Here is an 18,914-nt window from a genome sequence, read left to right as displayed (position 1 = left end):
AGTGCATAAGCATTTTTTATTTCACCCCCATCATAATGCGGCGGCAGCAGCCAGGATCAAACCTGTGACCTTGAGCAATGCCATAGCTGCAAAAGTACTGCGGTGGGCACACAAGTGTTGATTTTATGTGTAACCACTTCCATAGTGTTGCCTAGACCCTTCGGTGTGCTTTAATATGGCTCTGCTTCTGCACGCCCGATGCAAGCTGTTTGTTTGACAAATTTGCATGGTGTTTACTTTTCAGAAATGGCAGAAACGCATCATACTTTGAACTTATATTTATCCTGTTTGCCCCCAACCGCTGCCACCTTTCCCCCATCCCCCTCTTCCCCTTGTATGGCAATTGCGAGTGAAGAGTAGCAAGGTTGTTTTTCACTCGCTTCGCAACTGCATCGGTTCTACCCATTCTCTGCTTCCTCTTCTTCCTCCTATATACCATTCTATCTAGCTTCCCTCTGGACGTGTACGTTAGTAGAAAGGTAAGCACTGCAATTTCTGCAATGCTTTTGCGGGGAGTCACGGATAATTACAGCTGTCACAAGGCTAATGTGACGGCCAGGGATCTCAAGGGGGCATTGTGCATATTCGATGCAATACAAATGCCCAAACAAGTTTTTCGCACCGCCTTTTCTCACTGCCGAGTTCCTGTGATGTACAGGGTCCTGAATATCTTGCTGCGCGTGTTCAAAAAAAGATTTGCGCTGACCACTGCACTGTTCTTGCTCAAATTTTGCAGAACAATCACATTTTGCTGTCAGCTTCGTTTAGTATAACACTTGGCACGATTAGTCGCTTGTTCTTTAAGACAAAAAATTGGCAGTGGCTTAGCTCGGCTATGCCAGGATATACGTAGTGAAAGCTAAGGCATAGCATGGTTAGCCTTGGTTAAACTTGATAGCAAGTCCAGGTTAGTCTGGTTGACTAGCTATGTTGTGGCGTTTAGCCAGTCGTTCGGTGCGCTGTTCGTGTTTCCTGGGCGATTTGTTTCCTCTTCATCTCGTTCCGATGTCGATTCCAGGCCTCCTCCTGCTTATCAGAATTGTCGCCGTCGATACTGCCGCCTGAACTGCGGCGCACGCGAGCTCTCCTTTCCAATCCTCCGGCATGTTATCAGGCCCGCGACGCAGCTGGCGAAGCGAGCGGAGGCGAACGCAACGACGAGGAACGCGGTGTGACGTCATGTACCTCCTTGGAGCACAGCCACGGCGAAATCGCAAGTTCGCGGCCAGTAAAGCGTTCGCTTTAAAATGAGAAATTGTTTTCGGCTATGGGAAAAATGGCGTCTGAAAAACCAGCCCTGGCACACACTTGTGCCAGGGCCGGCTTTTCAGACGCCATTTTTCCCATAGGCGAAAACTGTTTGTCATTCTTGTCTTAAAAAAACAGGCGACTAATTGTGCCAAGTGTTATGCTAAACGAAGTCGACAACAAAATGTGATCGTTCTGCAAAATTTGAGCAAGAACAGTGCAGCGGTGAGCGCAAAATCTTTTGTAGGACACGCGCAGCAAAATATTCAGGTCCCTCTATACACACGCTATGAACCCCCTTCACCCACTGCGGTGTGCAGGACAGCAGCAGCAGCAGCAGTGGGAAAGTCGAAAGAAGAGACGCAGTAAGGATGACCGAACTCGCGCATCCGGCCGGTGCCTATGCAAGGAAGTGACCCACCATAGCTTTCAAATGTAGCATGGCTTGGCTCCGAGCTTTCAGAATCCACTTCGACCCTCGACTCTTCGTCGTCATCGCTGCTTTCGCCAACAGACTTGCTCGGGTTGTCACGACTCAGGGCGCTACAACCACAAGAGGACGAATCACCGCCGTACGTACTCTGGCCGGTCTTGCCGTCATCGGGCTCATTAACGACGCTCCCCGAAAATTTGTCCACAACTTTTGACGAGGAGCCGGAACACTGCGATAGATCTGAAGGAGAATTCGAAGACACGTCATCTCCAAGCACTGCAGTAGCCAGCGATGATAACGCCAATACAACGACAACAGCCCGCAGCAAAGCCATCCTGGTCACTGATCTGCCGCGAGACCCAGCCTACGCGTCCGGCCCCACAGGGCTACAGGTGCTGTCACACACGCGCTGTCAAACACAAAAAACAAGCGAAGAAAAGTGTCATCCGTAAAGCCGCTTTCCAGCAGCTGGCACGGGCCGGTGTAATCACCCATCGCTTCGGTAACGGCCGACGCTTGCGTAAACGAACAAGAGAGCCCAGCGGCCGAATTGGCTGTAGCGCACCAAACGGGTGGGATTAACTTTTTCCGGTTTCGGTTTTGGCGCGCGTGTTTTGAACGCTAGCTGGCACACGCTACGCCGACTGCGCTACTCGGTCTTTTTTTCTTTTTTTTTTGCTTCTAGTGCTCAATTGCGCGCAGTCTTAGTGCGGAATCGTTTATTTAATGAAAGTGATTGCCAACGATCTTTACAAGTCTTCATCGAACCTGTGTCCCGTGCAATCTCATAAAGGAGACGCAAAACGCCTTGAAAATTAAGAAATTTGTACGCTTGTTCCGGGATTTTTGTGCGTTCATCCGACGTTGTGGCACCAGGTGAGAAGCAGCAGTTCCCTTACGGAGCTCCACCGGACGGCATCAGCTGAAAAAGAAGGTAAATTACAAGCATATTTAGACCTTATCGGAATACTAGCTGTGTGTAGAAGGGAAGCGTGCGAAAGTGCTGAATGGACGACAATACAAACAAATGCAGTTCGCTTTTGCATACATGGCGTCGGAAATACCAGACTCATTCCAAGCCGTACTATAAATTATGAAGAAAACATCCGATATATCTAGGCATTGCCCCCTTCTCGGGCATTATTTCCTACACTTTAAGAGCACAAATGCACGGGCGACTGCGCGGTCGCCCCCCCCCCCCCCTCGAAAAAAAAAAAAAGAAAGCCTCAGCCGACGCGATAGTACGCTACATACGCAGAGGTGGCCACAACAGAGGCCTTCAGCAAGACCATGCTAGACGCTCGCAGAATGCCTTTTACTCGTATTCAAGAGAAATGTGTGGGTGCAAAGCCTGTTTTCAGTTGTTCGGAAGATAGAATTTTCGAATTCTGGGTTTTTTAGCACCCCGCGGAGTTACTTTTTGCGCGCTCTGCCGGCGCAAGCAACACATTCTTGCGTTATCACTCTTGGCAATCGCTCGTCGCTTCTTCCATAGAGTTGCTCACTACATTTCGCCGCAGCTTCACTCTCGTGCGCTGGAAACGCGCGTATGCGTCCGTTATAGTGAGAAACTCTATGGCTTTTTCGACAAACGCGAATAGCGCGAGAACGACCTGGAGGGGCGCTGCGAGCGGCGCTCGCGTGACGTCAGGGCTCGCGCCTGTCACAGCGTCCTCGATGACCTTGCCCCGGGATTGCCCCGAAACCTCCGTGCCCGAAACCCCCGAAACCAAAAAGGTGCGCTTTGCACGGCGGTGGTGGCGCGCTGCGGAGGGTCAACATCGAGGACAAAACTGCACCCCGTTATGGTGTTCTAGAAGGGGGTAGTGGGCTCAGGAGCCGGAGCGCCCTATCCATTGCAGCGAGGCGGCGAGTGTGGACGGGACGTGGATTTCGGTGGCGGCGCTGTAGTCGCGTGGGCTGGCTCCCTCCGCTGCTTCGCCATAGAATAAAGTGCTTCGCGCGCTTGTTCATGCGGGCTTGATTCGCGACGTTGACTCTTTTTTGGTGTTTCAACCTACCGTTCGAGTCTGTTTCGCGCGCAGTCGGCCGAATACGTGAGCAGTAGGAAGGTCGAAACGTCAACGGCAGCGACCCTGCTTCGCTCCCGGCTCTGAAACAGCATATAAGTGGAAAAAAAGGAAAGCAGCCGTCGTTCACCGCGCCGAAAGGTGAATAAACACGGCGAATTTGGGAACGCAACTTGCACCGCCAAGACAAAAAATTCGACGAAACGTGTGCGGTTTGTGTGCGAAACACGCTAAAAACACGCTAAAAGAGTAGGTGGATTTTTAAGCGATTCAACTGCAGATGGCCTAAGGGTGACGATATCTAGCGCATTATCACTGCTGGATTATCTTGCCAGCCAGGGATTTAGGTATCTTATGACATCCAGGTTAAGCCAGGATTCGCTGGAAAACTTTTTCGGTATAGTCAGGCAATCATGTGGGTCTAATGTCCACCCAACACCAACGCAGTTTCTAATTGTCGTTAATTGCCTATCTTTTTATAACGTTGCGAAAATAGTACGCTCAGGCAATGCTGACCTTAATGGAGCTAGTGTTGAAATGAGTTCTCTCCTGAGTGCGCAAGATGCTCCAGCTCAATAAGCCAGGGCTGCTGCAATCGACCATATCATTGAGGAAGGAAACCTAGCTTCAGCCGAGCGCATGCTTCGTAGTACTGAGCACAGAGAGTCGGTGGAGCAGAAGAGCGACGACCGTCTAATACATGGCAGGATATGTTGCTCGAAAGTTTCTGAAGTGTTATGACTACGTGTCTTGCAAGGCCTTTCTTATGGAAACCCCCAATACAGAAAGCAGAAACTCTGAGTTCACTGTGACATGCGACAAGGGAGAGTTGTTATATCCTTCGCTGGAGCTTTTCAGGGCAGTGAAGAAGTTGGAGGACATCTTCACTGTGTTCTTCAGCCGAGAGAAACTCTGCAGTGACAGCATAGTGGATGTAATGTTGCTAGTGAAGGACAACTTCGGCTATGCCTTAGGCTGCAGCCAGCACTAAGATGCGCTCACAACAGAGTTGACCAAGTTCTATGTGCTGACCAGGCTGTACTTCTATGTAAAATGGATCAACCAATCGCGACAGGAACGGCGTAAAAAGAAGTTGCACGGGAAGATAAGCCGTTCCTCATAGTGCCTCTCTCGTAGCAGCCATGCACTTTGAGAAAGGAGTAGCTGCCCATCTTTTGTACCAATAAAGAGTTGTTTGTGGCTACCATGAGTTCTCTTTATTTTGCTGTGTTACGAAATTTCGCTACCCCTGGTAACCACTACGACCGCATAATAGTGGCATCACCATAGGATTGACTCCCTAGCTTTCAGTGGATATATGCTTTCGTAAACAAAATCGCAGTTAAAGGAATAAAACCTCATCATATCTGGCCTCTGTTCCCAATGTGTTAGTACACGCGCCGCAATTGTTTGGCTCACTTGAACTTGTGAATGCAATTGGGTCCTGACCTGTATAAAAAGTGTTAATGGCAAATGAATTAAGCAATTTACCCATTCACATATTTACCTCTTCTACGGTGTTCGCGAGCTTTTAGTTTAAAAATCAGTCGCATCGTTGTGCGGCCGTTAGTCTGCACTCGTTGAGTCGGCTTTATTTTCACGCAAGCTTGAAGAACGTCTGTCTTTCCACCTTTCTCTGCGCCTTGTCTTAATTTCAGATGAAGTTTTCAGAAAACATGCTACGGAGCTGCGCGCTTTCTTTTTTCGGCGTGACATGAAGCGCACACGGCTTTCTCTACGTTGAAAATGCTCAGTTTCGCGTTCCGTACAGCCCATGCTCTAGTGGCGCCATCTGGCGGCGTCGACGTGAGATGCCACACCCGCGGGCTCTCCCTGACCCCACTACCCCCTTCTAGTTCACTATAACCCCGTGCAGAGTGCTTGCATGCAGCGCCACTTTAGCCCTGGAGCGCAAAACGTGCGCAAACACGCGCGCGCGCACATATTAGGGAGTTTTAGAATAGGGGCCCCAATAGTTTGGGGCCCCAAAGAGCTTTGCGGGTGTTAGCGTTGGGGCACGTAGGAGTGAAGAGTTTTAGAATAGGGTTTGACGTTTGCGGATAGCGTTTTGCGCTGACAGCGCCACTACGGCGTCAAAGAAAAACTATTAGAAATAATTAGATAAAATATACCATTTTATAATAGGAATAATAATTTTTACTTGCGTGTATTCGCGTTTAAGTACAATTTAGAGGTTATTCTCTGTAAGCAGCAAACAATTAGTTGCGCTTAGTTTTGAGCAAACCAACTTTACTAGCCTTCACCAGCCAAGCTTAGCCGTGTTAGGCCTACGAGCCATAAAATCCACAATCGAATTCAAAATCAGCGGCGTCTAATGAGTCAATCTTCATAACACACGCTAGTTGAGAGAAAGCGATAACCACACTCACTTCTCCTAGCATGCGAACTTCACGCGTTACCGCGAATCGAACCCAGTTTCGTGCTAGGTTAGAGCCGTCGCTTCGATGGGTGCCCCCATGTTTGCCGACGCAAAGCTTTTGGGGCCGCTATTTGGGCTTCCGCTAAATCCGTGAAATAGCGTTCCCAACGCAAAACCCAAACGGAGTTTGCGTCTTGCGCATGCGCAGTGGCTTCGACGCTATTTCTTTGGCGCCCCAAAACGTTTGGGGCCCCTATTCTAAAACTCTCTATTATGATTTGCAGGTGCTGAGCATCCACGGCAAGTGCACAGACTGCACAGACTGGACAGCTTACAAGGTGCCGAAAAGAGAACCTGTATGCCGAATTTACCCGCGACCCTCTTCAGGCCGTGCGAGACCCTCTGGACATAGGGCATAACTTCATACTTCCTCCTCTCCTGTGGATCCGCCCTACGAGGCTTTGAACTTGGTCGGAAGGACTTCTTCGGGCTGCTGCCGAGTCCCTGTTGAAGTCCTTCCGAGCAAGTTCAAAGAGAACCTGTATGCCGAATTTACCCGCGACCCTCTTCAGGCCAACATAGCCATAACATAGCCTCGGCCATAACATAACGAGGCCATAACATAGCCTCGTAGGGCGGATCCACAGGAGAGGAGGAAGTATGAAGTTATTCCCTATGTCCACAGGGTCTCGCACGGCCTGAAGAGGGTCGCGGGTAAATTCGGCATACAAGTTCTCTTTTCGGCACCTTGTAAGCTGTCCAGTCTGTACAATTTAGCGAGACCTGATAGGAAAAAGAAAATCGAGTGCAGCATTAACCACAGGAACAAGTTTGTGCCTTGTAGAGCGAATGTCATCTATGAGATTCCGCTGAGTTGTGGCAACGTGTACGTTGGACAAACAGGCCGCTGCATTAATATTAGATTATTAGAACATGCCAATTCACTAGATGATTCTAGAGGACAGCATCTTCCTAAGCATTGCAAGACCTGCAGGCATGACGGCAATGGTTGTACTCCACTTTTCGGCAGGACTAAGATTGTCGGACGCGCAAGTGAAGAGCGTGAAGTAATCGAAGCTTTAGAAATCGCGAGATTCATCATCATCATCATCATCATCATCATCACCATCATCATCATCAGCCTGGTTACGCCCACTGCAGGGCAAAGGCCTCTCCCATACTTCTCCAACAACCCCGGTCATGTACTAATTGTGGCCATGCCGTCCCTGCAAACTTCTTAATCTCATCCGCCCACCTAACTTTCTGCCGCCCCCTGCTACGCTTCCCTTCCCTTGGGATCCATTCCGTAACCCTTAATGACCATCGGTTATCTTCCCTCCTCATTAAATGTCCTGCCCATGCCCATTTCTTTTTCTTGATTTCAACTAAGATGTCATTAACTCGCGTTTGTTCCCTCACACAATCTGCTCTTTTCTTATCCCTTAACGTTACACCTATCATTCTTCTTTCCATAGCTCGTTGTGCCGTCCTCAATTTGAGTAGAACCCTTTTCGTAAGCCTCCAGGTTTCTGCCCCGTAGGTGAGTACTGGTACGACACAGCTATTATATACTTTTCTCTTGAGGGATAACGGCAACCTGCTGTTCATGATTTGGGAATGCCTGCCAAACGCACTCCAGCCCATTCTTATTCTTCTGATTATTTCCGTCTCATGATCCGGATCCGCCGTCACTACCTGCCCTAAGTAGATGTATTCCCTTACGACTTCCAGTGCCTCGCTGCCTATTGTAAATTGCTGTTCTCTCCCGAGACTGTTAAGCATTACTTTAGTTTTCTGCATATTAATTTTTAGACCCACTCTTCTGCTTTGCCTCTCCAGGTCAGTGAGCATGCATTGCAATTGGTCCGCTGAGTTACTAAGCAAGGCAATATCATCAGCGAATCGCAAGTTACTAAGGTATTCTCCATTAACTTTTATCCCCAATTCTTCCCAATCCAGGTGTCTGAATACAATACCTCCTGTAAACACGCTGTGAATAGCATTGGAGATATCGTATCTCCCTGCCTGACGCCTTTCTTTATTGAGATTTTGTTGCTTGCTTTATGGAGGACTACGGTGGCTGTGGAGCCGCTATGGATATCTTCCAGTATTTTTACATATGGCTCATCTACACCCTGATTCCGTAATGCCTCCATGACTGCTGATGTTTCGACTGAATCAAACGCTTTCTCGTAATCAATGAAAGCTATATATAAGGGTTGGTTATATTCTGCACATTTCTCTATCACTTGATTGATAGTGTGATAATGTGTGATAGTTGATAATCGCGAGATTAGGGCCGGATAAATGTGTTAGCGAGGCTTCCATACATTTGTACCGCAAGGAGTTGGCGTTTCTAGGCTTGACTACATGATAGCGGCATTGGTCCTTGCGGTTGGTGCGCATGCGTTCTGTTGTTTGTAGGAAGGTGGTGTTGGAGCATTAAACCAGTTGTTAGTTTGCGCCTGTGTGGTTCTTTCTCTGTCTTGTTCTTTTTTGCGCAGTTTTTCTTTGTTCTCATAACATATTTCTCAAAGGCAACGCTATTAGCGGCGAGAATGAGGAGTGGCGCTCTCTCGTGAGTGACGTCACGGCCAGGCTCTCTCCGGCTCGCACGGCTGCCGCGCGTGCTCGTTCCCTTCGTGTGTGCTTGCGGCGCGGGTGGCTCGAGCCGTTGGAGGACGCGTCTTCAGCTGCCACGGCCAGTGTCTTCTTCAAGAGCGCGTGAGTCGACAAACTTTGCGGCTTGGATATCGCAAGCTATGTGGCGTAAAAGGGGTCTGCTAGTTTTGCAATGCGCATATGCGCCGTGTCTATCCGTAAATTTTGCGTAAAGAGAATGTCTGCAAATTCAACAAGCGAAGTTGTGTATGATGCTTCGCTAAACGTTTAACATTCCCTTAGTATTTAGCTATGAGAGACATTGCATTTTACATGGAAGAAAAATCTTGGTAATTGGCGTCAGCATGTTATCCGACGTTAGAAAGACACTGCCCAGCGAAGCTGTCATCATGATTCTTATTACTCTGGTGCGTTCTTCTATTGATATATGGCCATTCATTAATGAGTAAAAAAATAGGCGCGCATTTCTTATGAGTGAGTGAGTGAGTGTCAACTTTATTATTAGAAGGGGTAAGGGATAAGGGAGGCTAACCTACGTAGGCTTCCAGGTTGTGCTTCACGATGGCGTCCTCAGCTCGTGCCAGGACCCGTGTTTGGATGTCTCGGTCGGTGCTGGAGAGAAGGGCCTCCCATTGTTCGTCGGTGGGGGGTGACGTGATGAGCTCGGCGGGCGGGGGGTCTTCCGGGCAGCCCCAGAGGATGTGGTTCAAGGAGGTAACGTCGCCGCACAGGCAGCAACGTGGATCAATGACACCAGGGTGGATGTGCGAATACACTAGGGGGCACGGAAAGGTGCGGGTCTGGAGGCGACGCCAGGCGATCTCGGACCGCTTGGGAAGACTGCCATGTGGGGGTGGGTAGGCGTACCGTTCGAGGCGATAGTGCTGGGTAATGTCGTGGTAGGTGACCAGGGGCTCCGGCACCGGGGCGTCCGACGCGGAGGGGCCCACCGCTCGGTCGACGAATCCTCGAGCGTGTTGGTGAGCCGACTCGTTGCCGGGGTGACCCGAGTGGGCGTGGACCCAGACCAGTAGAATGTGACACGGTTCGTCCTCCAGTAGGAGTGGGCGAAGGAGCCGTAAGGTGGTAGGCGAGACGAGACCTCGGGCGAAATTGGAGGTGGCGTGTTTGGAGTCGGAGAGTATGACGCTGGCGTCGGTCGAGGTGGCGGCTAAAGCGATGGCCGCCTCCTCAGCCTCGACGACGTACGGCGTTCGAACGGTGGCGGCCGTGATTGTCGGCCCCGAAGGTGCCGAGGAGGGCGAGACGGAGACGACTGCGAAGGCGTCCCCGGGCGAGGCGTATCGGGCTGCATCCACGTAGGCGATGGCCGGGTGGTCGGCGTACTTGGCGCGAAGCATGGCCGCACGGGCTTGGCGACGGGCGTCGTGGTGTCCTGCGAGCATATTCTTGGGTAACGGCTTGATGGAAAACGCTGCCCGAAGAACATGCGGTAGTGAGACCAGGTCTGGCGGGTGAGAAGAGGTGTCATGACCGATGGAAGAGAGGATGTAGCGACCAGTCGGCGAACGATGAAGGCGTTGCACCTGAGCGGTGCGGTGAGCTTCGATCAGTTCGTCGAGCGTGTTGTGGACTCCCAGGCGGAGGAGTCGCGCCGTGGACGCGTTGGGGGGAAGGCCGAGAGCAGTCTTGTATGCCCGGCGGATGAGGACGTCGACCTTGTCGCGTTCCGATTTGAGAAGGCGAGTATAAGGAAGGCCGTACGTGAGACGGGAAACGACGAAAGCGTCGACTAGGCGGAGGAGATCGTGTTCGCGCATGCCCATGCGCCGCGCTCGGACACGAGCGAGCATGCGCGCGGTTTGTTGAACCGAAAGCGAGAGCTGGTCGATGGTGTGAGCATTATGGCGGATTTGACTGTACTATGAGCCCGAGCACCCGGAGATGCGAGACGACGGCAACGGGAGTGCAATTGGCGTGAATCGTGATGGTGGGGGGAGGCGTCTTGTGGCGACGCCGGTCGGGGGGCCGCATGAGGAGGAGGGCCGATTTGGCCGCCGAGCAAGCGAGACCGGCCGCGTGCACGTGACTTGTGACGACGTCAGTTGCGCGTTGCAACGTCTGCTCAATGTGTCCGTCGGAGCCAGACGTGACCCAAAGAGTTACGTCGTCCGCGTACAGGGTGTGTTTGAGATCGGGGATACGGTCGAGCTTGTCGGGAAGTGAGCGAAGGGCGAGATTGAAAAGGAAAGGCGACAAGACGGCGCCCTGAGGGGTACCACGAGATCCAAGCGCATACGTGGGAGACGAGAGATCTCCCACGATGATTTCGGCCGTGCGGGCTGTGAGGAAGGAGCGAATATAGTGGTAGGTGCGAGAGCCGGGGTTGATGGTGGCGAGTTCGGTAAGAATGGCCAAATGGGAGACGTTGTCGAACGCCTTGTGAAGGTCGAGGCTAAGGAGAGCCTTAGTGTCCGAGAAGGTGGGCGGATCGAGAAGGTCGTGGTGGAGTTGCAAGAGGACGTCTTGTGTGGAGAGGTGGGGGCGGAAACCAATCATGGTGTGGGGAAGGAGGTGGTGAGCGTCCGTGTACGTTTGCAAGCGAGTTAGGACGACGTGCTCCATGAGCTTGCCAACGCACGAAGTGAGTGAGATGGGCCGGAGGTTCTCGATTGTGAGTTTCTTGCCCGGCTTCGGGATGAAAGCCACGCGAGCGTGTTTCCACGACTGGGGGAGGTTGCCGGAGCGCCAGCACTCATTCAGGAACGAAGTGAGGGCAACGACCGAAGGGGCGTCAAGATTTCGGAGAAGTTTGTTGGGAATGCGATCTGGTCCGGGGGCGGAGGTGGTGCGGAGCTTGTGTAGCGCCGCGTAGACTTCAGCTTCCGGGATATCGGCGTCTAGTTCGGGGTTGGGGGCCCCGGAGTAGGATGCGAGAGGGGGAGAAGAGGTGCCAGGGGGTGGCAGCTGGAGGTATTTGGCGGCCAGGTCTGCTATCAGCGACGGTGTGTCACCGGGGTAGGCCCGGACAACGCGTTGTAATTGTTGGCGAGCGACTGACTTTGCGGTAGCAGGGTCGAGGAGGTGGCGGAGGAGATGCCAGGATTGCTTGCAGCCCAATTGACCGGAGATCCCTGAGCAAAGCTGCTCCCACTGTTGGCGGGCGAGCACAGTGGTGTGATGCTCGATCTCGCGATCGAGGTATGCGATGCGGCGGCGCAGGCGACGGTTGTGACGTTGCTTATGCCAACGGTTGGTGAGGCTCGTGCGAGCGGCTAACAGGTGGGCGAGGCGGGAGTCAATTGCCGGATGGTCCTCCGTGGTGGGGATCGAGGCGGTGACCCCGTCGAGGTCCGCCAGTAGCTGGTCGGTCCACATCGAAAGGTCCTCGATGTCGGGGGCGGCAGAGTGCAGCCGGCGGGCTCGGAACGCATCCCAATCCGTATAGCGGGTCGTGTGTGGGCGCGGCTTGCACGGGGAGGTACGGGCTTGGATGGCGAGGACGTAGTGGTCGCTGCCCAGGGACTGATGTGTATTGGACCAGCGCGCGTCGTTCACGTAACGGCAAAAGCTGAGGTCCGGAGTGGTGTCGCGGCACACGCTGTTGCCGATGCGCGTGGGTTGCGTGGGGTCGGTGAGCAGGGAGAGGTGGAGGTCGTGTACTAGCTGCCACAGCCTCGTACCGGGGCCATCGGCCTTGGAGTAACCCCAGTCCGGATACCTGACGTTGAAGTCGCCGAGAACGAGGAGGGGGGATTTGGCTGCTCTCGCTGCAGCGGCACGGAGCAGAGCAACGAGCGAGAAGTCTTTGGTGACGCGTGGGGGGGTGTAAACATTGAGAATAAAAAGAGAGGGGTCTTCCCGTCGCTGAGGTAGGACCTCGATAAAGACATGGTGGACCGTAGGGAAGGGCAGGTCGGCTCGATTGACCGTGAGCGTCCGCCGAGTGAGGATGGCCGTGACGGGACGGGGCAGAGGGTGATGAGCTACTTGGTCGTGGGCGACGTAACCCGAGAGGGAAACGGTGGCGTGAGTCTCCTGTAGTACGATGACGTCAGGAGAGACCGAAGGGTCCAGTTGTTGAAGGTGTAGAAGGAGGTGGTTACGCCTGGGGCGAAAACCACGGCAGTTGCACTGCCAAACGGTGACGACAGAGCGGTCAGCCATGATTAGTAGCGGAAGAAAAAGGCGTTGCGGCTGGTGCTTGCGAGGGTCGGGCGGCAGAGGATGAGGTGGTGCGATAGCGTATTCTAAGACGGGGTGAACGAAAGTTGTATAGGCTAGTAGTCTGGAGTGTTTCGTTGGAAGGCGTAAACATCGTCTAAGAAAAATAAAGCTTGCGTAATACGACTGAGGTAATATTATCAATATGTAAGTTCCATGAAAGGCCATAAGAGAATGTCAAACCTAGGTATTTGTGGTTATTTGCTTTATTCAGGCAAGTGCCACCGAGGGCGTAAGAAAATTCTGAAGGCTTCTTTTTTGTTGTAAAGGACATGCATACAGATTTAGTGGTGTTAATTAACATTTTTTTAAATTGCCATTCTTTACAACAATTGGACACCAAATCCAGTGCTCTGTTTAATAATAAGTGGTCTGTGTAACTGACAATTTCTTTAAATAATACAATTATCCGCGAAGAGCTTGATGTCCCATTCAATGTTAGCAGCAATGTCGTTAATAAAGATAAAAAATAGCAATGGGCCCAATACTGACCCTTGGGGAACACCGGAGGGGACAGCTACAGACGTGGAAGGGGTGTTATCTACAACAGTGGCGTAGCCAGAAATTTCGTTGGGGGAGGGGGGGGGGAGGCTCATGATGCACCTAGGCCTCCTCCTAAGAGGAAACATTAGGTCGGGTGCTCCTATCTAAATACATATAGAATGCGAATTCGTTTTTCTCGACAACCACTGCACCAAATTTGATGAGGTTTGTTGCATTTAAAAGAAAAACATAATTTCTAGTGATTGTTTGTTTCGAATTTTCGATTTAGATCGTGAATATTTTATTGAAAAGTGGCAAACATCGCAAATTTTCAGAGCTATGATGCAGAGCTATTAATCAGTAAACTTCGTGCTTCTATTTTCTTCGAAGTTTCGAATTTTTCAAAATATTTTAAACAATGATCGGGCCCTAAATCGGAATTCCGCTTCCAACAGACACTGGAATTTAACTTACTCTCTCAAATGCAACAAATTTCATTAAAATCGATTCAGGAGTTATCTCAGAAAAGCGTCTCTGCGTTTTCCATGTATCTGAATAGGCCACGTCGGAGTTGGGCCCGAGCTAAAGCTTCCTTTAACACAATTTGCCTAGGGATCAAATACATGAATAATAACTGCATTGCCATTGCAAAAGATGCTGCAAGCGAATTCTTGAACGCTACGCACTGTCAATACGTGGGGACGGGCATTGTCGTGGAACAAGATGACCCCATTCGTCAATTTTTCACGTAGTTTGTTCTTGATTGCGACACGCAGCCGATCCGGCGTTTCACAATATCGGAAACAATTGATAGTCTCTCAAGGCTTAGCAAATTCTAACAGTAATGGTCCCTGTCGATCGAAAAATAAAGGTCAACAACACCTTTCCGGCAGAAATGACGGCCTTTGCTTTCTTTGGGGGTGGTGAATTCAAATGTTTCCACTGTAAGCTTTGCGGTCGTGTTTCAGGCTCGTAGTAGCGGTATGATGGTTTGTCTGCGATAAAAATTGCATACAAGAAATCATCACCCTTATTGTGATGCCGGATCAGATGAGTAAAGGCGGCGAACTTCTCCGTATTTTGGCGGTGGTTCGAAATCTTGGGCATCCATTGCACACACAAGAGCCGCCGAGATGTTCATGAATTATGGCGTGAACGGTGACGGTGAACGGAACCGTGACTGATGTTCACATGCTCTGTCAGTTCATCGATGCTTATCCTCCTTTCTTGTGTCATCAGCTCATCAACCTTTGCAATTTTGTTAGGGGTGGCTTTGGTCCGGTCTGGGATCGTCTTTGCAACTTTCACGTCCTTCTTTGAACCGTTTATTCTAACGCTTCACAGTGGCCAATTAAATGCAATGTTCAATATACACGGCAGCCATACGGTGACTAATTTCTTTTTGGGAAAAACCTTCAGCTGTCAAAAACCTCACGGCACCACGCTGCTCAACTTCTGGAGCGTCCATTACGTCACGCAATTATGTTCAACACAGTGTATGAGCCCATTAAAGAATAAAAGTGACACCTGCGTGTCACTTTTGTAAATGAGAGATGGCTGTGTGCTACGCGCAGGCCTTGCAGATAATGAACAGAACCATAATTGTGCAGGGTGAGTAGGCTCACTTTCATTTGACTGGCCCTCGTACATTGGAAATGTGAAGATACAATGGAATATACAAATGCGAAGATACAGCTTGATAAAGGGCAAAAAAGTGCCACTGGAAACAAAGTTCACTGCACGTATGCTCAAAACCTCGCAACAAGATATCTAAACATACGTATTAGTCTCCAATAAATCTACGTATCTAAGAAAATGTCACGGTATATAATGGGTCAAACAAGGCAAATAAACATGTTGCGCAATCACAGGTTCACAGAATCCTAGATCCCGCACCCATTCCATCCACTCCCCCCGATGTATCGCGCGCGACGGAAGGCGGCGCGCTTGCTCCTCACTTTTCTCCCTTGCGCACACAAGGCTGAGCCACCATCGTCGGCTCACCCATTCCTCTCCACCCCCCACATACTTTCACTTGCACATACAGCATGCGGCGCGCAGTCACGATGTTATCACCTATGGACTTTATGCGGAACATGAGGGCGACGGCAGGAATGCGCTTAGAGTGTCCATATAATTGCTATCACAATAATATAACAGGCGTATCCGGCAGCTGAAGCGTCACATGGCCCATTACTTTCCGCAAAAGAAGTAACAAAATATAGCTTTCACCATGCGACAATTCGCTGCTTCGCAACAACGTTTTTTTTTTCTTTTGTGGGGCGGGGGCACCGTAATGAAAAAAAAAAACGCAAAGGAAAGTATGTTGGTCACAATCGAATGCCTGCTTTGGGCAACTAATGTGGCTATTAAAGGAATATCGAAGAAAACACGAGACGCTTGGCCCACCAAGAACCATGCGCATACTGCTCGGTATCCTGCATCGGCGAGACAAGACTTTCTGCTCAAGCGAACGCGGTGCAATTCGTCGAGTCCCCACAGTGATGGTGGCGAGCGACCATTGTGTCTTTTCCTCGTCTGCTGGCTAGAAAGCGTCCAAAACTCTGCCAGGCGAAAATGCACTCGGTCAGAGAAAACCGAACGCGCAACGAAGTGCGCCGCGCGGTGGTCGGGGCAACACGAGAAAAACGCATGCGCTCTGGCTGGCGGTGGCAGCCCGCGGGTAGGAGAGCGAGAACAAAAAAAATTGAAGAGGCTCAATGTGTCCTCGCGATTACAAGTAGAAAGAATAAATAAGAACGTAGTTCCTTTGGCTGGCTTCAGTGTCTTCACTGGACGCTTTGGCGCAGGTGAAAAAAAAAATGTTGATATTTTTTTATGTGACATGACGGCACGAATGAACCACCACAACGCTTCGTCTCATCGCGCCTCGCTGCGGGCTTTGTCAACTTTTCTGATAGCGTGTTGATTTGGCTTGTTTCGTTGTATGGCCCGATGTAAGACTTTGGAAAAGTTAATGCACCTTTGGCGTCAAATATTTATTGGAACATTAAACTTACAAAGTTCCGCAATTGAAAATATAAAGCACACGCTTGGAAATGTCAATGCACCTTTCACATCAAAAGTTAATGAGAACTTTATACCCATAAAGTTTCAGAATTGACATTCACGCGCTCCGTAGCTTCCATGATAGAGTGTCCGCGGCCCCCCCCCCCCCCTGGCTACTCCCCTGATCTACAATAACATATTGTGTTCGATGTGATAAGAAGTCTTTTATCCATGCAGTAATCTGACCACCTCCGATTGCAGCCTCCAGTTTTGCAACTAATTTTACATGGCTTACACAATCAAATGCTTTACTGAAGTCAAGGAGGATCATGTCTGTCTGGCTTCGGTTGTTTAGGTTGAGCGCAAGTTCATGCACCACTTCGGTTAGTTGTGTGACCGTTGAGAGGCCACTTCTAAAGCCGTGTTGTTGAGGTATTAATATATGTTCTTGCTCGATAAATATAGTGATGTGTTTGAAGATATTATGTTCCAATATTTTACAAGATGTTCTGATAAGTGAGATTGGCCTGTAGTTAGAAGTTTCGTTGCTGTCGCCGGATTTATGTATAGGAATCACCTTCGCTTTTTTTCCAGTCATCTTGTAGTTGTGTGGACGCGAGTGATTTGCGATATATAATGGCAAGGTATTGGCTACACCATTCTGCATACGTTTTTAAATATTCATTCAGGATATCATCTGGCCCGTTAGCTTTCTTGATGTCGATATTAAGCAATAGATTAAGAACTCCTGCATTGGTAATGCTTAATGAATTGATGGTTTTAGGTGGGCAGGGTAGGGAGGGAAGTAAGCCATTATCTGAAGTGAAAACCGAAAAGAAAAAGTTATCGAATGTGTTCGCTCGAGCCGTTTTCTCTTCTAGAGACTGTTCGGGTGACACACCTAAACACGGGCGAAAGTATTTCCAAAACCTGTATGGATTGTTGGTAATGAAGTCGGGGAATGTTGTGCTGAAATAGTGATGTTTTGCATTTTTTACCTTTCCTTTGAAGTCAGCGAGAGCGGAGGTCAGTTTGTCTTTCAAAGATTGATTCGGCCTTTTTCTTTTAATAGTATGTCTAAGTCTTTTTACTTGACGCTTCGCTTGAAGGACCTCACGCGATATCCATGGGTTTTTCTTTTGTGGTTTGCAACGTTTTATCGGGATGAAGTTTGTTGTGCAGTGTAGCACGATTGACTTAAATTGATGCCACAAAGTGTTGACGTCACAACACGTTTCTGAAGCTGCTTGGAGAAAAGCATCAAACTCGTGTGCCAGGTGAGTGAGAATACAGTCATGAGCTGCTCTACGAAAATCAAGTACAGCACGCTCCAGGTTTAGCTTCTTTATGTAGCCTTCAAGAGAGATTACATTTAGGTATGCCGTGGGCCGATATACCACCGACTATTGCCATCTCAATTGCGTGAAGTGGGAAATGGTTACTTAGTATGAGATCAAGTATGCTATTCGTAGAGCCTTGTGAGCGAGTTGGCTGGTCGACTACCTGGTTGAGGCTGAAGTTTAGCATTAGATCCGTAAGTGCTGCGGATGTGGCTGAAGTGTAGTGCATGGTACTCCAGTTCAGATCTGGTAAATTGAAGTCCCCCATGAGGATCACTCTACTGGTACGAACGTGGAACTGCACAAACCCCTGCAAGGCAAGCACGCCTTCGGATCCACTAGTAGGGCTTCGATAGACGCAACCAGTAAATATACCGGTATCATTGTACAATATTTTACAAAATACAGCCTCCACGTTGGAGACTTCGGGGAGTGGAACGAATGGAATATAATTCTTAAGAAGCAGGGCCGTGTCACCACCACGAGACAGCCTATATTTAGGAATAACAGAGTAACCTGATGGAGATATCTCGTGATTGAAGATATCTGGGGACAGCCAGGTTCAGTCCTTCCAGGAGTTCTACCTTCTTTACTATGCTTCTCGCATTTATATTAAAAACTGTTAGGGTAGGGTCTCAAGTTTCTTTGTCAGGGTCTTACATTTGTTTGAATTCGGGTTGATGGACAATTTCTTTCTATGCTTTTTTGTAGTGGCACCCTTTCATTTTTCTTCGTGATCCCAAACAAATACGCGATCATTTATGTAGAGCTTATCATATGATAAAGAGGCGTTTTTGTGTCTTTCCCGATTGGGTTTTGCACTATCCCAGAGTTTCTTTCTAGTCTCCCGCATTTTTCGGCTGAAATCCTCTCCGATAGACAAGTTGGAGCTTTTGAGCTTGTAGCCTTCTCGCAATATTTGAGTCTTATGTCTAGTTTCGAGACGCCTGAATATGATTGGTCTGGCTTTATTTCTTGAATATCTAGCTAAACGGTGGATGCGCTCAATACCAACGGGCTCCAGGCCAAGAGTGTTCTTAATTATGTTGTCGTTCACAGCCGTTTCTAGGCTTTCACTGCTTTTTCCCTCTGTTTCAGGGAGGCCATATACTAATAGGTTTGCTCGTCTGCTCCGATTTTCGAAGTCTTCGGCTCTCTCTTCAAGCCTTTGCAAGCGCACCTTC

At 49.7% G+C, this 18,914-nt stretch overlaps 1 protein-coding gene across 2 annotated transcripts in view; it reads right to left on the bottom strand.

Annotated features, from left to right (window-relative positions):
- LOC142584671 (formylglycine-generating enzyme) overlaps positions 1-2,210 on the bottom strand; it is a 151,721-nt gene extending 149,511 nt beyond the window's left edge. Inside the window, exon 1 of one of the 2 annotated variants that reach the window (XM_075694848.1) lies at positions 1,670-2,210. In XM_075694848.1, coding sequence (XP_075550963.1) covers positions 1,670-2,015 — 346 coding nt within the window. In that variant the 5' untranslated portion in view covers positions 2,016-2,210. The remainder of the gene's footprint in view (positions 1-1,669) is intronic. The other variant, XM_075694847.1, reaches the window with a different exon arrangement.
- Between the last annotated feature and the right edge of the window lie 16,704 nt (positions 2,211-18,914).

Source organism: Dermacentor variabilis, chromosome 6, assembly GCF_050947875.1.
Source record: "Dermacentor variabilis isolate Ectoservices chromosome 6, ASM5094787v1, whole genome shotgun sequence".
Lineage (NCBI taxonomy): Eukaryota > Metazoa > Arthropoda > Arachnida > Ixodida > Ixodidae > Dermacentor > Dermacentor variabilis.
Note: the sequence above shows the minus strand (reverse complement) of the source record. Positions and strands in the feature narration are given on the sequence as shown.